At 48.9% G+C, this 25,263-nt stretch overlaps 1 protein-coding gene across 1 annotated transcript; it reads right to left on the reverse strand.

Annotated features, from left to right (window-relative positions):
• Positions 1-1,625: 1,625 nt before the first annotated feature.
• Positions 1,626-24,462, reverse strand: Nop14 (NOP14 nucleolar protein). Its single transcript, XM_048783969.1, has 21 exons — positions 24,458-24,462; positions 22,712-22,818; positions 22,442-22,520; positions 22,121-22,184; positions 18,974-19,108; positions 18,313-18,454; positions 16,196-16,338; positions 15,707-15,841; positions 15,005-15,127; positions 13,894-14,025; positions 12,217-12,499; positions 11,339-11,487; positions 10,736-10,821; positions 9,386-9,521; positions 7,294-7,395; positions 6,621-6,774; positions 4,718-4,877; positions 4,164-4,311; positions 2,215-2,333; positions 1,984-2,139; positions 1,626-1,741 (listed from the first exon to the last, which is right to left on the reverse strand). The coding sequence occupies exons 1-21, from the start codon at positions 24,460-24,462 to the stop codon at positions 1,642-1,644; spliced, it is 2,658 nt and encodes an 885-aa protein (XP_048639926.1). The 3' UTR covers positions 1,626-1,641.
• Between the last annotated feature and the right edge of the window lie 801 nt (positions 24,463-25,263).

Raw genomic sequence — 25,263 nt, forward strand, 5'->3', positions numbered from 1 at the left:
GCCCCGGGCCTGCTGCACCGACCACCGAGGCAGAAGTGCGCGCGGAAACGGACGCGGGACACCGCCCAGGCCCCGCCCCTTCCGGCGGCAGGACGCTCCGCCCCCACCGCGCTGCAGCCCGGGTTCTGGGTGACTCTGGGCGTCTTCGTGCATCGCGCAGCGGGACAGCACCGGCGGCTTGGTCCTGTTTCTCGGCGGCCCTCCCGGATGGGGCAGCCGGGTCAACGTCCAGAGCTCACTCAGCTTACAGGGGATGGACTGGAGGCTGCCCAAGGGTCCCGTCTGCGCCTAGGTGGCCGCGAAGAAGGGACCAGCCCGCTCTTCTGGATGTCGCACACCTGGCAAGCCTCCCAGAAGGATCCCAGGTAAGACGCCTGCGTGTGGTCCCACGGGACCGCCTTCCCTCCTGCCAGCCCAGGGTGTTCTTGACAATTTTGGCTTGAGCCTGGCATGCCACTGAAGCCAGATTTAAAGATAGGTAGGTAGTTAGGTAAATCGGGTCTAATATGCATAACAGAATGGAGCCTAGGAAAGCAGAGGAGCACTGGGGAAATTGAAATGTTAATGAAGCAGCACCCAGCAAACATGGAGATGCCAATCCAAAAGTCCTTCCTTCCCAGATTACTCCTTAGACCCACCTGTCCCCCACCCTCTGGGCCTTCCCACCTACATTCCATCACTGAAAGATAACAGAACAGAGGACAGGAATGCGGGAAAGGTGAAAGAAGACCTTAGCTATAAAAAGGGGAAGACATCGCCCTTCCACGGATTCCACCTCTAGGGTCCCCTTCTTCCTCCAGGGAGAAAAGTCTTTTCTGCTGTCCTTTAATAAAGCCTTCTCTGGTGCTATACTTCAGCATTGGGGAAGCAAGGACTCGTCACTGGTAAACAATGGTAACACTACCAGGGGTTCCCTGTTGTCCTGTGCACTCCATTCTGGGCCCCAGACCTGCTAGTCCAACAGTGGCCCTGACACTACCTCTTTGTGGTCCCAAAGGCACTCCACAAGTATTCATTCTGGGTTCCAACCGTGGCCCCAATACCTTCTGTCACACTCAAAGTCAAGCTCTGGATTATCCTTATCCACCTCTTTGGTGAGATGTCACACTGCACTAGAGAAGTTCGAAATCAAGGTGACAACAACCCATGTGGACACAATAATCCAGCTGTGTTCAGTCATGTACTGCTCAGCAGTGAACTTGTGACGAGATGTGTAGCTGCACTGTTGTGCAGACGTCACAGAGTCCTTCAGTTAGGACATCAAACAGCACTAGGCAGTGTCCTCTCATGGGACCACCATCCTGAAGTGAAATGCTGTCCAGCACAGTGAGTGGCACATCCCAGTGACTCAGGAGGCCGAAGCAGGATAGAAAGTACAGACCAGCCCCAGCAATGTAGCAAGGCCTGACTCAAATGAAAAGGGATGGGGTGGCTCAGTGTCCCTGGGTTCACTGCACAGAATGGCTATAGTTTATCAGCGCAAAACTCACACAGAGGATTGTTCCTAAAGTATGTTTTTGAATTCATTCTATCTCATCACGATGTTTTAAAAGGAACTCAAACCTAGGGAAACCCAGGCTGATGTAGCACCCCTTCTTACTTTCATTACACAATACAACCTCGCCTCATTTACAAAATAATTTATTTTTTGAACTTCTTCCTCTTGAGAGCTTTCCATTCACCCTCCTGTGTAGCCAGGCTGTTAAAAAGCTGCTTCACTCTCCGCTTTCTTTCTGCATCCCTATAAAAGAAGCAAGTGCCCATTTTTGGAGGATGTCTTGTGACCCAATAACAGCTCAAAACGACACCAGCTACCAAGTCCAACCCAAAGGGAGAGAAACAGGGGTGGAGGGTTGGGGGATGAAGTTGCTCAGCCCTGCAGAGGCTGCTGCATGCCAGTGTCTGCAATCCTGGTGACAGAGACCAGGGGCCTGGGAGTGCTGCAGTCTCACCAGGGTCCGCCTCCCACCACAGCGTCTTTACCTTTCCATGAGCTCTGAGAGCTGCATCCTAGCCAGGAACTGATTGTCCTTGCGGATTTCTCGGACGGCACCCTTGAATTCCCGTTTATGTTTGTGGATCAGCCTCTTCCTTTCCTGTTCTTCCTTACTGCTGCCTTGTTTCCTTCCAAATTCCAGGCTGAAATTGGAAAGCCAAAGGCATTATGGGGGCCACCTCTCAGCCAGAGCCCAGTGTCCTCGCCCCCCCACTCACACTTTGACCAGCCGAGGGGTGAACAGCTTTAGCGGGACTGGCTTGCTCTTCTCACACAGCAGTGGCCGGTAGAGCTGCTTTTGGCTTTCCACCTCTGCCAGTGTGCTCTGAAACAGCTCCTGAAAAAACGTGAAGCAGCTGTCCTGGGGCTACCTGTCTGCAGTGCGCCCTCACAGAGTCTATGGGGTCCACAGCCAAGGCAACATGGAGACAGCCCAGCGGCCTCAGCAGCCAGCCCGGCCCCACTGGGTAAGTGAAGGGTGGTGGCTGCTCAAAGGGCAGCACAGCAGTGAGAGGAGGAGCCTCCTTCAAGGAGGAAGGAGACCATGTGCAATGGGACTGGCCACCCTGGCTCAACTAAAAGGCTTTACTTAGGCAGTGAGAAGCCATGATATCCGTGCTTCTATTATGAAACTTAACAGAATCCCTTCTTCCTAGAGAAATGTGCTATCGACACACTTTCCATGGAAGTGCAAGGAGCACCACCTCTACTGAGGTGGTCTCGGTGCTTGGTGGAAGGTGCTATGGGGCAGCTGGTGAAGCCACACGAGGGGACAGGTGAGGCTGCTGGGCCTTATCTTCACCAGCACCACGGCTAGGACACTTCAACTGAGGTGCTGAGAGGCCACTGTGGGCTTCTGAGGAACCTCCTACAGGCAACTCGCCGATGCTGGTCCTACACAGGTACGTTCTGGAGCCCGGGCTGCTTGGCTTCCTGTGCCCATAGCATGGCCATTTCTTAGCCCAACTGGACGTAACCTGAGTGCCTAGAAACCTACGTATCCCATCACGCCCTCTTGGCTAGCCCAAATTCTGTAAGACCAGGAGATAAAATTCTCTGTCATTTAAACATAAACACAGCCATGTCCACAGTAAGTGGGTGTAGGTACAAACATCTCGTCCTCATCTGCATCTGACAAGTTGACATGACTTGGAGGATGGTGACATGGTTTGCTCTCGGCTCTCGAGACTGAGCCAGGATTAGGACAGCCAAGCCACTGTCCTAGAGGGACAGAATGAAGGGGCAAGCACTCAGGGGTGGTCACACTGAGGGCAAGAGGCCCAGGAAGCACAGTGGTGATGTCGGGAGGCCTGGCAGAGGAGTGGGGGACAGCCACATAGCTCTAAGGATAGAGTTCCAGGCAAAGAAGACCAGATAGGAGGATCCCAGGCCTGTGAGGTAGGAGCACATGAGAGCACAGGCAGGCTGCCAGGCCAGGAGGCAGCACACCGCAGTGCCCAGTGCCGTGGTCAGCACTTGCCTGTTTTTGTTTGTTTAATATTTTTTAGCTGTACTTGGACATAATACCTTTATTTTATTTATTTGTATGTGGTGCTGGGATTGAACCCAGGGCCTCACCTGTGCTATGCGCACGCTCTACCACTGAGCCCCAGCCCCAGCCCCAGCCCTAGCCCTTGCCTCTGATCTTAATGAAAAGGGAATGCAGTGGAGGGCCAGGGCTCAGAGGGTGACTGGCACCTCCTCCTCCAGTGGCCCCCTGGGCCAGTGCAGAAGGGCCTGTGCTGTGGGTGGCAGCAGGTGGGGACAGCAGGTGGGGCGCAGGGCATGGATGCACTGGAGGGTCTGTGGTGACGAGGCCCAAGTCCATGGAGGACAGCCCTCAGGGCTGTGCAGAACAGAGGGACCACCCCAAGAACCCATTGGGCAGCTGCAGAGTCGAGGTGCTCTTTGTGCTGCAGACCCAGCTGGGCTCAGTGGTCTTTCAGTGCAGCCCCCTGCAGGTTCCGCCCAGTAACGGCATGGATCCAGACTCTGCTTGAATCCAGCCCAGTGGTGCTCAGAGACCAGGGACAGTACGATATCATTTCCCATTCCTGTTTGATTTTGTAAAGATGGAGTCCTTAGCTTAAATAGCAACCTCAAGGACAATTATGCGCCACTGACCCACTGCTGGCTCATCGACACCTCAAGGACCAGGAAAGCGTACCTGGAGCTCGTGGGGGTGGCTGCAACGCGTCAGGTGCTCTGTCAGGAGGGCCGGGAAGGGCCTGATGATGGCGTGGAAGGACGGCAGTGTGCCATACATGAGCACGCAGCGTTTTAGCAGGGCCAGACACACAGCCAGGCAGGACAGTCTGCAGGAGCAGGAGACAAGGGCAGGACATCCATTTGTTCCATGACAGCCAGTCACTGGGAAACCAGTACCCTGGGTGAGAAGGTCACCCTAGCCATGCTACCAAGAAGTCAAGTGAGGGCCCTCAGCTTACCACAAGCTGGGGGCACCCAGGAACAGCTGCCTCCTTCCCACGCAGGAAGGAGGGCTGTGGGAGACACTGCCAACTGGAAAGGACGGCTCCCTTCACTTCCAAGGTTAACACTGAAACTAAGCAGGTATGACTCGAAAAAAATCCACATTTTTAGGAAACTTTTTTGACATCAACCCAAAGGGCCATGAGAAACACACCAGCTAAAAACAAACTTTCAGGTGGTGAGTGAAAAGTGCCCATGTCTTCCACCCTCCTGGGGTGCTGTCTGACATACCTGGCGTGGGTGGCCTCAGCTGCAGTTGGGGAGCTCGGCCCACTTGCCCAGCGCAGGGGGAGGCTTCCCCTCTGCCAGGTGGCCACATCTTCTGCTTCAGAGACCAAGAGCAATTCGGAATTCTTCCCAAGTGCTCTGAAAGGATGCACCAGAGTAGAACCTGAATTCCAAGCATGACAGAGATGATGGGATGTTACTGACTACAGGTTGAGCCTGTAGCACCTCTGCTCCCAGGCTCCCTGGGTGGTGCCACACCTGTAGTAAACTCAAGGAGGCAGACAGCATGGGTACAATGCTGCCCCGGCAGAAGCTTTGGCAGGGGGTGGTCAGAGCCATGCCTGAACCCTGTCTTGGAGGCTTGCTGGCAATAGACTTCCTGTGGACCTACTATGTGTGGTATCATAGGCTCTAGGCCTTGACCAAAGCCTTGGGAGACACAATAAAACCAACAGAAAGAAACCAACTAAGTAGGAAAAGGGATAGTGAAAGAGATGGCCAGGAGGAGAGGACAAGGTCAGGCAGTTTTCAAGTCTGGAGGAGGGATGTCAGCAGAGACCCAGAGGGTGTGCTGCAGTTAACCTGCCCACCACCTGGAAACACAGATGCTGGGGGCGGGGGCAGACTGCTGCGGAGACCTGGGCAGGGCTGAGCAGAGGCAGCTGGGCAGATGGTTGGACTGTTGTCAATTGCCCCAGGCCAGGCCAGCTGCACTTCCCGCCACCACTGCAAGCTTCCCAACCCTACTGCACGGCCCCGGGGTAGTTCCTGTAGCTCTTTCCAGCAGAAGTGCTGTCGTCTTCCCTCCATTCCCCTTTTGGGGATCACGTGGATGGCTGTGCCTCTCTTTGCCAACACTGAGCCAGACACACATGTGCCAGCAATGGCCACCAGTGCCACCAGGGACCAAGGAAGCCACATGCGGGAAAGTCCTGTCATGGAAGAAAAGCTGAGGGGCAGGCAGGAGGAATGGAGTCCTGATTGAGGAACTGCCTAGATACCGCTCCTACCCAGGACCCGCAGAGGCAGCCCTGTGCTCTCTGTCAGCCTCTGGGCATGAAGCAAGCTGGAAATGAGATGAGGCCAGAGCCCTAAGTCTGGAAAAGACCCAGATGGGACAGAGACCAAGCACCCATCACAGTTCCAGGGAGACAGCTGAGTGAGAAGTTTGCAGAAGGAAGAGTCTGCGTGAGGAAGCCCTGACCAGTGAAGGGCACTGAGGCCAGGACCAGGTTCAGAAGATCAGCCAGTGGGAGGAATCCTCATCACGACCCTGCTTCGCTACTGCTCCTTCCTAAATCCTGTGGCGAGCTAAGTGACCTAACATAGGACGAAAGAAGAGCAAGGTGTGGGGAGGCTAAGGCAAGAGGACTAGTTTTGAGCTCAAGAGATCAGGGCCAGCCTGGGCAACATCCTGACACAAAAACCAAACCAAACCACCATGCACCAGGCCCCAGGCTCCCTCCCATGTACAACTAACCTCCCAAATTAAGACTGATATTCTGTTTTGTGTGTGTGTGGAGCTGGGACTGCACCCAGGCCCTTGCATGCTGGGCAAGCACTCTACCACGGGGCCACATTCCCAGCCCCGTTTCTTTTCACAATATTATTTCAATGCCTAAGAGAGAAGTGTGTCAAGATTTTTATGTATATTTCTTGACACTGAGCCCTGGCTGTGTGGTGTCCTCTTCATAGTCTCTGCTCAGACTTGCACATGTGACCTCGGGCCTGGAAAGCACGTTCCCTCAGCAGCAAGCTGAGTGTAGGTGGGTGTGGGTGTGTGCACGTGCACACTCAGAGGAGAACATGCTGCTCTGGGTGACAAGACTGCAGAAGTGTTTGTTTTTGTCTCTGGGGAATTACTCTTTACAATACATGTCAAGGAAGTTCCCACACACCAACTCACCTTGGCTTTGTGTGTTTGGAGTTGCTATGTAGAGAATCCCAAGAAGAAAATTAATAACCTCAGGTACGAATCTGTGAGACAGAGCCACGAACTCCAGAAACAAGCAGCACACAAAGAGGCCCTTCACCACGTCTTGGAGCGACAGCACCGGGCACTGGAAAGGAAGCCACAGGGGAGCTGGTGCTCTGGACTCATGTTCTGGGAACTGTGTGAGGCAGACACCTGGCTGCCCAGGGGAGCTGTGCTCTGAGCCTCACTCAGAGCGAGTCCTGCATCCTGACAATGACCCCTGCAGATGACACAGCCTTACCCACGTGTAAAGCAGGATCACTGCAGTCTGTGTGGGCCAACTGTATGCCTCACAAAGGGAACCAATTTGAAATCCATACCCCCAAAGGGAACAAAAGCCCCTATCATATTGATTTGCCAGCTCCTTCCTGGGGACACATCCTCCACTAACCATGAACCTCTACACCAGACTCCCATACCCCACCCATCCAGGGAAACACTCAAGGGTGCTGTGCACCTCGTCTGACCAGAACTCTGACCTCTTAGTTCTCACAGGTCCTAAAGACAAATGGGCTTCGGCCTGATCTCACGGTCAGTATCCCTGAACCTCAGCCATGCTCCTGTTCAACATGGCCCTGAGATGTGCTGGGAAGAGGAGACACACCTTCGTGAGCAGCTGGCTCAGGCACAGGAAGGCAGGGGTCACAACTGGGTGCCGGAAGTCAGAGGTCGGAAACAACATCCCAGCAATCTTCAAATAAATGAGCTGGAGAGAGAGTGTTGCCACAGATTACAGAAGGAAATGAAGCTCAACTAAAGCACACTCTTACAAGGGGCCCAGGAGCAGAGCTGGTTTAAAGTCCTGGTGAAACAGCCAGCGTCAGTGGACACCGTGCTCCCCCTCACCTAGGTCTTCTGAAAACATCACCCAGAGAAAGTATGTGAACTGCTAAGCATGACAAGGTTCTTTAGAACAGACAGTTATTTTCAGTAGGTCCAATCCCAGAGCAGCAGCTTCCACAAGGAGCCTGCCACCAGCAGCAGATGGGGGTACTTAGGGGCAGCTGCCAGGGACCCACGTTAGAGCTGGAGGAGTCTGAAGTGGCCTTTCATACAGCAGGAGGGAACCTTCCACCCACACTGGTGAAGATGCCTCCTCCCTGGCCCAAGGTACCAGTTCACTGGTTTGTTTTCATTACAAAAACATACAACAGTTCTGGGTGACATGCAGCCTCTAAAACCAGCACTTCCGGGAAGTTGGCGAGACTCCATTTCCCATCTCGAGTGGTTGCAAGGGCAACGAGCCCAGCAGCAGCATATCAGAGGGGCCGCATCACCTCTGCAGGGTGGCTCAGGACAAGGCTCCAGGAAACAGAGGCCAGCACTGCCCAGCCCACTGTAGCCTCAGGCCAGGGCCTGTCACAGGTGTGGTGACGATTCCACTGGTTAGGAAGGGGAGCTCTCTCATGCCGAAACCTTGATATCTCCACCAGTTACCGTCATGTGAAAGCTAGAGTAAAAGGCCACATCCCCGAGGAAGAGGGAGACCTGCCATCTCCAGGACAGGAAGCTGCCTCAACTGAATTTCCCCAGGGCCATGTCAACACTCATCCATGTAGCTGTTCTCTTTAATGATGGCAGCCAGTTATGCTCACAGGACACCTATGTGTAAGTCAGATGTGGGGGGCGACAGGTGACACTGACATGAGCCACGGAGAAGGGTGGCTGGCAGATTAACTGCCCTGTCTGGACTCTGCAGCATCTCAAGAATGCCCTGCTTGACCAGGGTCACCAAGAAATCCCCCAAAGTACCCACAACTGTGTGGCTCTGACCCATGTGAATTTAAAAATAGCAGACACATGCCAGCAGGCTCCATTTCCTCCTTTCTGGTGGTGACAGGGACTCTGCAGTATTACTGCAGAGCTGTAAGAGGGTGTTCCAAAAGACCTCCATGTCCTACCTTAATTTGGGGGTTCTAAGGAAAATGAGGCCCAGGGAGAGGCCTGAAGGGAGCTCTTGCCAGTGTCCCGCATCCTGCCCCAGACAATTGGACCCAGGGTACTAGCCACTGAGCCACATGCCCTTTCCTATTTCATTTGGAAACAGGGTCTCACTGTTTCCTAAGGTCCTTGAACCTGAGACCTTCCTGCCTCCACCTCGTGAGCTCCTAAGATTGAGAGTGTCTGCCACTGCAACCCTGCATTTCTTCTTCAAAGATACTAAGTGTTACATAAGGCTGTTACAAATAGTCAGGGGTCTCTAGGAAAACACAATGCTTCTGTGAGTCTTAAAGCATCTTTGCCATTAAGACTAGATACAGCCAGGCACAGCAGCACACAACCTGTAATCCCAATGAATTAGGAGGCTGAGGCAGGAGGCTCACATGTCTGAGGCCAGCCTCAGCAACTTAGACCCTGTTTCAAGATAAAAATTAAAAAGGGCTGGGGATGTAGTTCAATGGTAAAATTCCTGAGTTAAATCCCTAGTACCCACCCCACCAAAAAAAGAAAAAAAGTCAGATATAGCCCCGTCCACATGGAATCAAACCAAAATCTCTATCAGTGACTTCAGTTAACTTCCAGTGGACGACTGCCCTCTCAGGTCTGTTGCAGTCCTCTCCCCACCAGTTTGGAAGCTCCAGGGCACAACCAGCCTCTCAATGCAAAGACACATGCACCCTCCCGGTCCTGTGTGATGCCACCTGAACCTGATTCTCATGGCTCAGGACCATGCCCGCAGACCCTGCATCGCTTACCACATCCAACCCTGGGAACACTGCACGGCCCTTGGTCTCAATCATTTCTTCCATCTCATGCATGGCATCTCGAAGAACAAATTTTATGGAATTGCTTGCAGACTCAGGAAACATCTGGCAAAGATTATATAACTGCCTATGAAGCAGAAATTCAAGTCAGGAGAGGACTCTGGACAAAACACAGAAAACTCCTGGAAACTCGTTCTGTGCAGTCACCTGCTAATTGTGCAAGTCAGAAAGGGAAGCCTCTGGATGAACCCTTTGAACTCGCTGGCAACCCTCACACGCCAAGGGCCTGACCTCCATGCAATGCCCCAGTCTGAGTGACTCACTCTTTTCCTACTGTTGTCTGCTGAGCTTCCTGATGACCCAGGTAAGTTTTCTTTTTTGGGGTGTGTGTGTGTGGGGGGGGGGGGCGTACTGGAGATTGAACTCAGGGCCCACTGCATGCCAGACAAATGCTCTACCACTGATCCACATCCGAAGCACTTTATATTTTGAGACAGGGCCTCACTAAAATTACTGAGGCTGGTCTCAACTTGCAACCCTCTTGCCTCAGTCTCCAAGTAGTTGGAATTACAGGCATGTGCCACCACTCCTGGCTCCAGATAATTTCTAATGGTGTTTTATGATAATTACTGTACTTAGACTTGATATTTCCTAACAATCTGGTAATGACCTCTGAGTGGAAACATTATTACTGTTGGGCACATTCTATGTGCCAGCTGTGGTACTTTACACATTAGCTCATTTATTCCTTGCAAATGCTTTGTTAAGACCATCCTTCTGTGTGTGCCAGCAGTACTGGAAGCCAGGGGCCACCGTGAGCGCCACAAGCTTCTAGTGGAATAAGGGTCAGAGCCCACCCCTACCATCCCTTTGTAGGACACAGGAGTGCTTTCCTAGCAGGAGATCACCAGCTCAAGTAGAGCCAGCCTTGTCAGGATCCACAGAGGTGGTGATGGACCTGGCCCACAGGGCTCACGTTCCAGTAGTGACAATGGGATTCTCTACCATGTATTCCAAATACTTCCCAACCCCCCAGAGCTCCATTGGGAAACTAGGTACTCCTACTATAAGTGAGTCTGAGGGATTCATTTTTTTAAAAACAAGGTCCCATCTCTGTGGTGCTGGGAGCAGCATGAGCCAGAGTGGGAAGGTGTCACTGTTACTGCCATGGGTTTGTTTTGTGAGTCCTGTTCACAAGCTCTGGGGACAGTCCACCTACCTGCCATGCTCATATCACCAGACTGCCTTACTGATTTCAAAATGTGTATTTATGAGCCTAACTGGGAGAAACATTGCCAGTTCAGCCCCATATCCTTAGGAACATAAACAGTTTTTACTTACACAACCAACTTATCAATTACTTTGAGGTCTGGTGGATCATTTGTAGCCAAATCTCCAATGTATTCCAAAAGGAAGCCGAACAGTTTCTGCAGGAACATGAATTGGGAAGAGAGCTTAGTGCTAAGCACCAAGATCGGAACCTCAGGCATGTGACTTCTGTTATCTAGTCTGGCAAAGGAGGTGGGTCAAGGGACCTCCTGCCACAGACATGGGACCTGTGCAAAATGCAGAGGCTCAACTGGAGCACAGGGACACCGGGAGGTGTCCAAGGACCAGGTGGCACTTGCAGACAAAGACACTGGTCACCAAAACTAACAGGGTGACACATATCACCTACGGAGCAAGGGTGAGGGACATGTGCTATTGTCTCAGTAGGCAGAGCCATGGGATTGCTGTGAGCCATTTGCTCTCAAGTGAAAGGAAGGGCCTGTGCCAGGTCTAAGGGAGGTGCCCAGTGCCCAGGGGTGATTCTGTTGTGAGGCCTGCTCACAAGCTCTGGGGGACAGTCATGTGCTCCCCAGCAGGAGGCAACCTTCATATGTGTAACCTCAGCAATCCTGAGGCTCCGACTGGGGGCCTGCTCCTGCTCCCGGTACTCAGCACCTTGTCATTCCAACGTACTTCTAATTTCTCCTTGTTCCCCACTGCGAGACTTGGATGATTGCATTTCTGAATTCGCTCCACCACCAAAAGCTGCTCTTCCATCGATCTTCCTGATAACGCAGATCTCAGCTCCTCATAGGACTCAGGAGCTACCGAACCCAAACATACTTATTTTTACAATGAGCATGGCTCCCCCTGTGCTGACACAGGGGGACAGTAGTCACGACAAGAAAGCTCCCTGCTTTAACAGAAGAGGTAAGGCACATCATACATGTGCTTTTGTTCACAAACAATCCAACGTAGTGGACACCTAGCTGAACTGGGCTATCTAGGATTGACCATGCACCCGAGGCCAGCCCCAGTGCATTTGTGGCCTACCACCCTTCCCTGAGCAGGACTTTGATTCAGTATCCACAACCCAGGGGTCACTCAGTGTCAGTGTTTTATTGCCTCAATGCCCCAGATGAGCTGGAAGGAGACACAAGAGCTAAGCAATGCCACCTCCCGAGACTCTCACCCATCAAGGTCACGTCCCTGGAGGTGAGCCTCACTGCTAGCTATCCTATAGAAAGAACCTCCAGTCACAGGATAACTCAGGGCTATTTACTTGAACTAGTTTTAGTGAACGTCAGACAAATCCCCGAAAGTTTACGTAGAGGGTTATGTGGCTAAACAAGTGCTCAAGCCTGAACACAAGCCTCTGGGATCCACAGAGAGAATGTGAAGACACTAGGTGAAAAGGTGTGTCTGCCTCATCTGCATACAGCCCACAGAAACTGCCCGGTGCAGACACAGCAGACTCCTGTGCACTCAAGCTGCACAGCTTAGCCAGGTCACGGAGGTTGTCCCTGGGCCCAAGAGAAGCAGCACCCTGCTACCTGCAAAGGTGTAGGGCAGCTCAGTTCTGGCAGCCTTCCGAGTGTTCTGGTCATCACTTCTCGATCTCTTCCCAGGAGTCTGCCCTTGCGCTCTCGGTGGCTTCCCGCTTTCCTCCTCACTCTCTGCATTCGAGTCCAGGTCTGAATGGCTGTCCGGGTTCCCGCTCTCCCCTTCGGCCTCCTCCTCGTCGCTCTCCCCTTCGCCTTCCTCGTCGCTCCCTTGGATGCCAGCTTTCCCGCTTAGTTCTTTGTGGACATCCTCCTCAACGTTCATCTTTCCATCCTAGAAAGGGACCAGAGACCAGGAGCATCACTGTGCAAAGCACATATTACACAACAGGTACAGTGCGTTCCTACCTGTCCATCCCCTGGGCCTGGTCCTCCTTGCCCACCCCCATCTATGCTGTCAGACACAGGAGATGAGGGTTCTAGAATGATTTGGAGATGGTACATCTCTCCAGGGCTCCTGTGTTGGAATCTTCATCCTCAGTGTGGTGCTGTAAGAGGTGATGGATCTGCAAAAGGCGGGGCCTAGGGCTGGGGCTGAGTGTTAGAGCGCCTGCCCAGCATGCGCAAGGCCCTGGGGTCAATCCTCAGCACCACATAAAAATAAATAAAGATATTGTGCCCACCAGCAATTAAAAAATATATTTAAAAAAAAAAAAAGGTGGGGCTACTGGAAGGCCTTAGGTCAGGAAGGGCAGTGTCCTAGGAAAGGATTATGATAGTTCTCCTGGGACATCCTGGTGAGTTCTCAGGAAAGTCTTAAGAAATGTGTGAACCTGGCCCCTCTCCCTCTCTTGACTTCTTATCTGGTGACATGATCACTTTCTCAAACCACCATGATGCCTTCACCACAACTGAGATGATGTTGCCAAGCCCTTGAATGTCTATGACTGTGAGCTATGTAAGCCTCTTTATAAAACCACTGAAGCTTGAGTATTGCGTTATAACAGCAAAAAAGGACTAATATAGGTTCCTAGTGAGTTCTGCCAAGACTGGGTCTATGTCTTGCCAGGGAGCTGTGCAGGTCCAAGATTGGGAAGGTGTCCACTATCCATGGGTATCAGCAGCTCTGAGAGTTTGAGCATCATGCCTCTGTTGGGGACTTGGAACACAGAGGATAGCAGTGGTTTCCTAATTTGGGCGCAACCCCATTTCTGCTATTCCAGATAACCTTGGATTTTTTTTGCCAGCACCAGTTTCCTGTCTTGGGCCCTTTTCTGTTCAAACAGCAGCCTGTCTATTTTTCTGCTTTCAGCCTTGCTATACTCTAAAAGGACAAGTGAGTAGAGACCTTTCTCATTTTTGTGAATAAAAATATACCTGTCTTAGAAACTTGATTACTCAAAAATACTCAGAGCCATAACCCTGCGTTAGTTGCCTGTTTTGCTGAGATCCTGCAGCTAACCAGTTAAACCGTACGATGAGAAAGTGCTTATTGTAACAACTGAGGAAAGCGGCAAAGGCAGTCCACGTGGCTCATCATCAGGCACCTTCTGCAGAGGGAGGGAGACAGAGCACACACAGGCTCCTTTATGAAGTTCTGATACCTGACATCCACCAGCACTCAGATGAAGAACTTTAGAGAAATGGTTTCAGATTTGCATTCTCATCTGTGATGAACTCCTTATGTTTTCAAATTAACAGGAAAGAAAATGAAGCCAAATATCTTACTTTGTAAGAAAGCAGGCGCCTGTCATCTTTGTCCAGCACAAAGCCGTCATTTAAATCATCCGCTGACGTGTGGTTTGGATTCTTCATACTTTCATCCTCCTCCTTTCCAAGCATTCTTCGAAGTCTCTCAGCCTGACAGGAAGGAAAAAGAGAAGCCACATGGTGTGAGCAAACACATGAAAAGAGAGTGTGTGTCCAGCTCCGTACCACAGGGCCTTCAGCCTGCCTTCTGCCATCTTCACTCAGAGAAGAGAGCTCTGGGTGTTAAGTGGGAGACTTTCATATTTATCAGACTATTCAATCTTGGTAAATACTTTCCAACCATAAGGAAGGAAAACCTATTCCTCTAAGATCTGACCCTAATGGAGCTCCACGGACTTTCTCTTTGCAACACAACCTGTGTTACATTAAAATGGCCAAGTGTAGAATGGTATGTCTCTATCTTATCTTTGTTTAGCTATAGTTTGACAGAATACCTTTTATTTTATTTACTTATTTTTAATGTGGTGTTGAGGATTGAACCCAGGGCCTTGTACGTGCGAGGCAAGTACTCTACTGCTGAGCCACAAACCCAGCCCTATCTTATGTTTGTTTAAATGGAATAACATTTAAAAATTTTTTAAGCTGGGTGCTGTGTCCCAGCAGCTTGGGAGGCTGAGGCAAGAGGATCACAAGTTCAAAGCCAGCCTCAGCAACAAGCATGGCTCTAATAAACTTAGTGAGGCCCTATGTAAATAAAATACAAAATAGGGCTGGGGATGTGACTCAGTAGTCAAGTGCTCCTGAATTAAATCCCCAGACCCTACCCACCCAACCACCCAAAATTTTAATGCACAGAATAAAACCCATAAAGCAATACAGTCAACTACATTGTTAGCAGATATTTTAACAAAGAGAAATTGTAAGGAATGTCCATTATTTTATTTGGTGTGCTTGGGTATTAAAGCATTTTATATTTTTGCTTTAGTAAATACAAACTTTAAACACACCATCTTTCAAAATAAAGCAGACAGGGCTTTAAATGAAAGGCAGCAACTGAATCTTACACACAGGAAACTGAGGTTCCCCAGAGCCTGCCCATGCCTGCTATGTCGCACGCAGGCCACTGTACCTCCAGGTTCCTCAGCCGCTCTTGCTCCTCCTTTGCCAGCTCCTCCTCCGTTTTCATCCTATTAGACGGTTGTGCCTTCATTTCAAAGCCAAGCTCACGAACCATTATGTCGTATGCATCGGGCTACGGTGGAGAGAAGACATCTTTTAACAGTTTAACAAAAGAAAAGATCTTTGCTTTGATTCCCGACACACTCTGCAAGGGCCACGCAGGGTACCATTATCTGAGCCTTCTCCTCTGCAGAGAAAGCTGTGCTACAGATGGCCACATGATGTTACCAAGCAAAATCCTAATATTTCCCTGGGAATCCAGCTGTTCAAACAAAGACACCATTTTCCAACTATTTAGATATAAAAAACAGCAAAGTGAAGCAATACTGTCCAGAAGAATAAGTGTATATTAAAAGTGTGTATTTAAAACATACCTCAGTGTAACACATTTGGAACAGGGAGGTTCAAACCCTAATGTCTCCACCCACAGCACTTCTCACCCGAGAGGCATGCTAACCACCTCAAGTAGTGAGTCCTAAGTCTGTTTCTACCCCAGCTCAGCACACATCTGGTAATTCAGCAGAGATGTGCAACTGAAAACCTGTCCCAACAGAGGAAGGTCAGCAAAGCATCCTGGCCTCAGTTTCTTCTCTAAAGAAGAACCAAGTCGATAATGTAAGTTCACTGCAGTTTTCAATCCCTTAATTCCTACCTTAGGTTTCTCTTTTTTCTCCTGCTTCTCTGATTTGGGAGTTTTGTGGGATAGCAGGGTCTGGATTTCTTTCCAGTCTTGGTCCAGCTTCTCCGTGAGCTCAAGGGCATCTTCTCGTTTTGCCTGTCTCTCTCTCTGGAAAAACAGGCACACCCTATGTATTGTCAGTGCAGACACAAAGGCAGGCTCAGGGAGAGCCCTCCTTTCTGTAGCAGGGCTACAGGCTTCCCTGCTCACTTAGACGCTCTGGGCAGTCACTACAATTTCACGTGCAGTGACGATCACTTTCACAAGCACACCCTGATACACATCCAACACCAAAGCCAATAACCACCGGTTGGAATTCTATGCTTGGTAAAATTAAAATGATTAAAATTCCTCCCCAAAATGAATGCTCTTATTAAATCCAGAAATGCACAGGGAGAAAGAGTACAAGCTGGGCATTTCCCATACTGGAGCTACTCTACAGAAAGAGCACCAGCTACCCACCTTCTCTTGCTTTGACTTGGCAATCAGCTCTTCAATCAGTTCTTTCCGTGACTTTGGTTTTGCCCCCTCCTCGCCTTCTTGCTGAGATGTTTTCTTGTGAAGGAGTCCAACTCCGCCTCCAAAGTGGGCAGCAGTCAGCTCAGCTAGAGAGAAACACCAGAAAGCACCACCATAAAAATTGGGCCCTGGTTTGGTAAGCCATTTTTTTAGCACTCTGCTCACCCTAAGTTGATGACCTAGCTTACTATTTCACTAAAAAATAGTCCGCGGACCATAGTCAACCAGAGTGGTGCTGGGTCCTAGGACTGTGACTCCTCCAGTTATCCAGAGCTGTTTGGGGTAACCCTCACCTCAACACTCATCTCCCCCTTCTCAGATACCAAGCAAGCATGCCCTTGTCTCCCCTTCTGTAGGATCACTCTTTTATTGCCCCTACATTAGAACACACAGCAAGCACTCTCGACCCCATCTCACTCCACAACCTCCTTCAACCCCACCTTACATTGCCCCCAGGATTCTGTGTCTACTGCATCTTGAAACCGACTCCTCTCCAGCTTTGCCCTGCCTTCTGAAATGGAATCCTGCTGATCTGTGGCCAGTACTTGACGCATCTTACTCTCCTCTGGGAAATGCTGTGTCTACATGGATTCTGGCTACCGCCCACCTATGGCCTCTTGGTCTCCTATTCCTCAGCTCTTCAGGCTGCAGCTCCTGCCATCTCTAACCATTCTTGCTCTCTTGGTGGTTTCATATGGTCTCCATGCTGGCACCTCTCAGTTCTTGCCTTTACCTGTGTTCTCCCTGAGCTAGCCTCTAGCTGCCCTCTGGCACTGTCCCTTGTCTGTCTCACAGGCACGCAAACTCCCCCAGCTTGTCTGTCCTAGTTTTCCCCATCTCCAAGAAAGGTAACAATTCCTCCTCCTAGTTGCTTGGGCTAAATTCCTTGCAGCCACCCGAGTTCCTTTCCTCACACTATATCCAACAACTAGTAAATCCTGTTGACCTGGTCCTATCAGACTCCATGGCACAGACATCTCTAAGGCTTTCTTCCTGAGTAAAAGCCAAGCTCCTCTCTGTGGCCAGAGGTCCTGTGTCTGTGTGTTACCACTGCTTCCCGTGCTCTCAGCCGATGGCCACCCTGCTGCTCTGCCTCAGGCACTCTGACTCCCTGTTCCCTCTGTGGGGTGCTCTTGGCTTACAGGGCAACACCACATGTTCTCAGGGAGGCTGGTCATGACTTCCAAAGGTACATTCCAGCCCTTTCCTGGCTTCCTTTTTACTCTCCACTTTGTTAGATGGCATAATGTAGTGACATACTTTGCTTATTGTCTGGATCCCAGGAGCCGCAAGAAGGCCCCTTCACAGCACAGTAGGTTCTGCCCCACAGGCTGCCTCAGTTCCTCAACCTTTCACCCCTGTATTATTCAGAAGCAAAAGGCAGCTTTGAGGAACAAGCTTTGCTGCCTCAGCTTTCCAGACACTAAACACAACTGGGAGTCAGTTTTAGTTCTGTGTAGATTTCTTCTGAAGATGTTGGAAAATGGGATTTACCCTTCACTTATAAGGAATGTGAACAAGTTAATATCACGCCTGCAACTTTAACCCAAGATTATTAGACACCAGCCAAGTTTTCAACACAGTGATAATCAAGGCCAAGATTTAATCTATTTCAAGTTATTATCTATAGATAATACATCTTGCACAAAATGACTGTAACTGGTCCTGTAGGAAGACTGAAAGAAGTATGTACACACCATTGGTACAAAAAGGTCAGGATTTATAAATAGCAGGCAACAAAGCACTGCAGTTTAGTGTAAAAGAGCTGTCTTGTGAGTCAGTGAGATCAGTTTCATCCACAGCTCTAATTCTATCTTAAATGACGCATTTAAGCCATTGAAAATGGCTTTCTCAGCCTGTGTAAGCAGCTGTCTTCCTACCTACCCACACTGTCCTCAAATTCTGAAACTTTTTTTAAAAAAGCTAAATGCAGAATTTACTGAGGTGAAACGTGTGTGAAACAACTTTCTCTAGGTCTCTGAGAGGAGGAGGACAAAGTCCAGTGAGCACTATCCCTTGCCACAAGGCCTCAGGCTCGGGTGGCAGACCTCTGACCTTACCAGACAGCGTTCCTCTTTCTTCATCATCACTGTCACTATCCACGATGTCGTTATGCTTTTCGATGTCTGCCAAAGACTGGCCATAATGGGTTAATTCTTCATCTTCATTTAGGTTGTAAATACTTTTTTTCTCATGATGTCGCTGACAAAAGTGCAGGGCAAATCAGTTTTCCAAAATTATCATTCATTTCTCAGCAAAAAAAATTATTTTTCCATTATGTGTGAAACATGACAACATAGCCTAACCAGCCTTAAGATTATGCTGGGTCATGTGATCAATGATTTAGGTATAAACAGAACCCACGGATGGAAATTCTTAAAAAAAAAATCAATGGGTCAGGCTAAGTTACCAATAAATCAAGCTGTCTTTCCTGCCAACAACGCTCCTCCACCACTTACTCCCCGCCTGACAGAGCTGAGGGCTGGCCTTTTAGTGAAGAACTCCAGTATGTGCTGCTGCCATCTGCTCTGGTTCCGATGTTTATCCACTTAATAACTAGCATTTGCAGAAGGTCATGTTCCCTTGGGCCTACCTGACAAGGTATATCCCCTATAACTGGCAGGCAAGTAACCCCAAAGGTAAATGAGAAACAGCCCTCTCTTTGAGCTTGACTTCTTTGTAAAATTTAAAGCAGACTCTTCTGCATTTTTCTTTTCATACCTGTTGTTCCAGAGCAAATCTCTTCATCATCTTTTCCTCTGGGCTTATGTTGCTATTGTACTCCCCAAAGCGTTTATCTGTAAATATATTGGACTTATCTCTTTCTTTGTACTCCTTTAGTAAAGTCTGCGTACGCTGGAAAAAAAAAAAAAAATCAAATAATTTTTACAAAAAAAATCCCTCAATTGCCCCTAACGGGAGCATCAGAATGGTGTGTATTTTAAAGTTCAGAGCTGTGTTCTGTGATGTCAAAAGTCTAACCACACTATTTCATCCACAATAGGTCTTCCCTAGTAAGAATAGAACTTTGAGAAGAGTTAAATCAACTCATTTTCAGTTAATGGGATAATCATTTTCCTCTTTAGAGTCTACCTGGTGCTGAAAGAAAGGAAGGGCCAAAAGCATTAACAGCCAGGCTATGTTGAATTGCTCTTTTGGCTGTCACAGCTGCCTCAGGATTTAAAAGTGTTCACTCAGGCCTGATTCACTTGGAAAAGCAGAGTAAGTTTGGATTCCTTCCATCATGGAGGGACGGTTATTTCCACTGAAGGTCCTCCTAAGAAATGCAGAGTTATGCTTTGCACACGACATGAGGTCATAAAATGAGCTTATCAAATGAGGGAAGTTTATACCTTATCAACAAAGCAATATTTTAAACTCAGAATTCCAACAACTGTATCAAGAATCAAGTAATTTAGTATTCTCCCACTAGCAGCAATTAATGAGTTCAATATTATTCAAGGCTGGCTTTCATTGGGGTTGAATTCCCTAAAGCAGAGATTAGACAGAAGGGCGTGAGGAATGACTGTGGCCTCCAAGACCTGAGCTGGCTGCAGTAGAAACTTTTGCCTATCACAGAAATTACTGTTTGCTAAGAGACTACCAATTAGCAGGAGCTTATATATGACCAGTGATGAAAGGAGGTGGTACCCAGACGGGACCATCACACAGAGGGGACCCTGGAACGATCCAATTCCATGGCTTTACAAACCCTAAGCACAAGCTGGGTGCCTTGGCAGGTATTCCAATCCCTATCCCAACCCCAGACTAGAATGTTTCTTATACTCTTCAAGGATTCTGGGTGAGCCAAACATGCATTATCCAGGAGGCCCAGAACCACCCTGGGAAGGGGCATGGAGAAGCTATCCAACACTGGGAAGGAACATTCTTATGACACAGCATGAGTAATAGTTCCTGCATCTCTGTCCCCTCCTCACAAAGGCCTGAGAGGTACAGTCCAGAGCATGGACATGCAATTCCACTAGCCTTACCAACTCCTCGTCGGGACTTTGGACTGTCCCCAGTGGCCACATCTGTTCAAGAAGATATCCACCTATCTCAGGTCGCATAAGCCAGTCAGAGATCACTAGGAAACTGCCCCAGCTTGTAGTGTCAAGCACTAGAGCCTGGGTTTAGATCTGACCCCACCACTTCCAACTGGAAGGTAACATATTTGTTCCCTGCCTCAGTTTTCTCAGGAAAAAATGAAGATAACAGTACTTCCTTCACTAGTCTGTGAGGATTAAGCATAAACATTTCAGTGACCTACTATAAGGAATCTGGAACTAACTACATCAGTAACAGTTTTTTTTTTTTTTTTTAATTTTCTATATTGGGGATTGAATGCAGGACCTGGCATATGCTAGGCCAAGTGTTCTACCCCTAAGCTACGTTCCAAGCCCCTTTTATTTTACCTTGATACAGGGTCTTGCTAAGTTGCCCACACTGGCCATGAACTTGCCATCCTCCTACCGCAGGTTCCCAAAAAGCTGGGATAATAGGTGTGTGCCACCAGTTAATAATTGTTATTTTATAATTTATTTTAGAAATGAAGGAAGAGAGGCAGAGCTATAGAGCGATGATTCTGGGACTGTCCTCTTACTATTACTTTAAAGTGCTGTCCCAAAGCACCCTAACTAGATTAGACAACTGGGACAGCCCATTTACTCCTCAAGAACTAGCAGACATGGAAGGACCCAGGCCCACAGCTTAGCTCTGTGCCCTAACTCACACACACAAATCAAGTTTTAACTTGCTGGATGACCTGCTGTACCCCCAGCTCTGAGCGCTTCAATTATGTGACTTGCTCACATCCTTCAATGCACTGAGACAATGTGCTTTCTACCACTCCCCAAAGTAGTCCACTCATTCAACCCACAAGCACAAATGTGATTCCTTCTAGGAAAAATTTTCTGACTTTCCTAATTATAATAGGAGTTTGGTCATCTCTGAAAGTAGTACTCAGGTTCTACTTCTGATTCCTTCCAGTTTCTGAGTTTCTACCATAGGCCAAGCCCTGGGAACTTGGGGAGGAGTCACAATTCCCATCCCATGTCAGACACAAGAGGTCTCAGCAAGCTGTCCTTTTTGGGCTGTGGGGCTTAGGAGTAATGATTGGGTGGCTGGGGGTGTAGCTTGCTGCCTGGCATGCATAAGGCCCTAGCAGCAAAAACCAAAAAGAAATGGTGACTTGAGCTGCTCATATATAAGCTCCTGATAATTGGTAGTCTCTTAGCAAACAGTAACTTTTGTGATAGGCAAAAGTTCCTACTGCAGCCAGCTCAGGTCTTGGAAGCCACAGTCATTCCTCATGTCCTTTTGTCTAATCTCTGCTTTAGGTAATTCAACCTCCTTAACCGGTCAGGCTATGAAGGAGTCTGAGAATGACAAGGCAAGAAGTCTAACAATAAAGATATTCAGAGAATGCGTACTATGCACTGGGTGTACTACTTTTATTCTCATAACCACCACAAGGAAAGATGTGCACTATTATCACTTTAAGAGTAAGAAAACCAAAGACAGAGGTCTCTCTACTAGAGGTTACAGGCCCACCCTACACGTCAGGCACTGGAGTGTGCAGTGGACTCGTGTCATCTGTCTTGCTATTATAATGCTGTCAGCTCCTTGTGGTAGTGATCTTCCCCTCCATAATCACCTGGTGTACATTCTATGAAGGAATGCAGATTAGAGTTCTTGAGGGCAAGGGCCAAAGCTGGCTTACCTATATCTCTCCAGAGCTAGACCGGGCAATCAGTGCAGCATAAAGGCTTTGAAGACATTGATCCTGAATGCAAGCCCAGCCCTCAGCAGGTGTGGGACTATGGGGAATTCACCTTTTTCTTCCTGGGCCTTAATTAATTCACCAACCTCATAATGCATGTTCCTCAGAACAACCATAAGAATTGTTTTACTGCCGCCGCTGTGCACGGTCCTGTACGACCCCGGACACCGAACGCGCAGAGCTCAGAGCAAAGGGAAAGGTCAGGCCGTGCTGTAAAGGACACCCGGTGGCTTCTGAGGGCTCAGCTCTGCCCGGGCAGTCAGAGGAGTCGCCAGAACCGCGCACGTGCAAGGGACCTGCCCACGCCACAGCAAAGCACCGAAGCGGCCCGCGCGGCCTCCACTCTGCAGCCGGGGAAACGCGGCGGCGAGAAGCCGACGGCCGAGCCAGCTCCGGCAGCCCCTCACCTTCCTGATGGCCNCGCCAAGGTGGGTGTGGTGGGCGTGCGCGACCCGGGCTTCTCCCGCGCGGAGCGGTCCTCGGGGCCTGGGAGGCGGTGAGGGGTGAGCCGCGTTCCGCGGTGGAGACTGAGCCGGAGCAGAACTGCTTCCCCTCTCTCAGCTCCCCCAGCGACCCCGGGTCGTGCGGAGTTCGGCTCAGGGGAGGGCTTGATTGGCAGGCTCCACGCCGCCTGCAGGGTAGAAGCCGGGTCCGAGGGGAGGGCTTGATTGACAGACACTGCGCCGCCAGCACGGTGGAAGCCGGGTCCGAGGGGAGGGCTTGATTGACAGGCACCGCGCCGCCAGCACGGTGGAAGCCGGTCCGGGTCGCCGTGCGGGCCTTCCTGAACAGCAGTGATGCCGGGGTGGGAAACCCGAGTTAGGGCTTGGGAAGACCTGCGGCCAGAGGGCAGCGAAGGTGCAGCCGCGGAAAGTTCGGTTCCACTGCTGCCCACGGAGCCAATAACTCGAGTGGCAGAGTGAGGAAAAAATGCTTTGTTCTAAAAAAAAAAAAAAAAAAAGCCGTCTTGCTTAAGGGTTACAGGCGCAGGGCTTATATAGGGACTTCAGAGCAAGTATAGCAGATGGGCAGCACCAGGGTAGTTCAGTGATGTGCTCTTCTGGTGCCCTGGCTGCAGTTATCTGAAGGTCACCCGATACCGTGGGTTCTGTGAATCTAAAGAAAAGCTACCGGTTAGAACGTCTTATGATTCATGCTTTTTAAGTTTGTTTTCTCAGGAATAGCTAGCTTTGCAGTTAATCATTTAGATACAGAAGGCATCTTCTCAGTAGGGGAACAGGACAATATGAGCCTTTGGCTTGGTAGGCACCTTGGCTCGGAGGTGTCATCCATAGCAAAGCTACTGGGATACTAATGATTACAACTTAGCTGGGTGACCTCCAATAAAAATCAGCTACAAGCAAATGAAGCTAGAGGGTTGTATAGATTTCTCCTTAGTTACAAAGAGGCTGGGAATGTAGCTCAGCAATGCAGGGCACTAATTGTGTCCAGAAAACAGAGACTTCACCCTCAGTACTTTGTGTGCTATCAAATTTTTTTGTGTGTTTTAATTTTCCATCCATATTTCCTTCACTTATTATTTTAATTAGGTATATGTGACAGCAGAATGCATTTTTGGTTCATTGTACACAATTGCAGCTCAACTTTTCATTTCTCTGGTTGTATATGATGTCCTGACGCAGTCATACGTGTACCTAGGTAATGATGTCCATCTCATTCCACCATCTTTCCTGCTTCCATGCCCCCTCCACTCCCTCTCCTTTGCCTAATCAAAGTTTCTCCATTTTTCCCATGTGTGCACCCTCCCATTATGGATCAGCATCCACTTATCAGAGAGAACATTCAGCCTTTGGTTTTGAGGGATTGGCTTATTTCATTAGCATGATATTCTCCAACTCCATCCATTTACCTATAAATGCCATAATTTTATTCTTTTTTAATTCTGAGTAATATTCCATTGTGTATATATACTACAGTTTCTTTATCCATTTATCTATTGAAGGGCATCTAGGTTGCTTCCATAGTTGAGCTATTATGAATTGAGCTGCTATAAACGTTGATGTGGCTGCATCACTGATTTTATGCTGATTTTAAGTCCTTTGTGTATAAACTGAGGAGACCCAGGGATATATATATACATATATAACAATCACAAAAAGTGTAAAAATAATTGAGGCATTAGTAGAAAACTAAGTCACAAACTAATTAAACCTTTCTGGTTCATTGTCAATGTTCAATGAACCTTCATTCTTCTTCCATCTCTTAGTCCTTGATGGTTCTGTCTCTAACAGGCCCATTTCCTATTGTCACCATCCTCACTTGTGTCTTTGGTGTGATATACATTGCTCCTAGTGCACTGGGCATGTCCTTCCCCCTCAGTAATTTACTTGCATAGTGGAGATACACTAGGAATAAGACTTGACGAGGCCAGAGGTACAGTCCAGGCAGAAACTGGACCTCACCTCATGATTCCCCCAGATGAAGAGAAAGTGGCTGTGGGAGGGAGAAGAGAGGATATGAGTCCTGAGAGAAGGTGCTGATCTCTTTCCTCTCCGTGGTGTGCCCAGAGCCTGGGCAGAACCCAGCACAGAGGTCATGGACAGCAGATGTCTTCTGAATAGTGAATGACTGCTTTTTCTATTTCTATAAAGCACATTATCAAACCGTAAAAGGAGTTGCATTAAGTCTGTTTAGCACTTTTGGTGGTATAGCCATTTTGACAATATTATTTCTACCTATAAGAACATGGGAGATCTTTCTAACTTCTCAGCTCTTCTTCAGTTTCTTTCTTTAGAGTTCGATAGTTTTTACTATAGAGATCTTTCACCTCTTTTGTTAGAGTGATTGCCAAAAAAATTTTTTTTTGAGGCGATTGTGATTTGGATAGTTTTCCTAATTTCTCTTTCAGTTGATTCATCACTGATGTATAGAAACACCATTGATTTATGGGTGTTAATTTTATGTCTGCTACTTTGTTGACTTCATTTATGAGTTCTAGAAGTTTTCTGGTGGAGTTTTTGGGTCTTCTAAATATAAAACCATGTCCTCAGCAAATAGGGATAGTTTGAGTTCTTCTTTCCTATTTGTATCCTTTTAATTTCTTTTTTGATCTCATTGTTCTGGCTAGAGTTTTAGGACTATGTTGAATAGAAGTAGTGAAAGAGGACATCCTTGTCTTGTTTCAGTTTTTAGCGGGAATGCTTTCAATTTTTCTCCATCTAGGATGATGTTTGCCTTGGGTTAGCATATATAGCTTTTACAATGTTGA

This window comes from Marmota marmota, unplaced genomic scaffold (assembly GCF_001458135.2).
Source record: "Marmota marmota marmota unplaced genomic scaffold, marMar, whole genome shotgun sequence".
Taxonomy (NCBI): domain Eukaryota; kingdom Metazoa; phylum Chordata; class Mammalia; order Rodentia; family Sciuridae; genus Marmota; species Marmota marmota.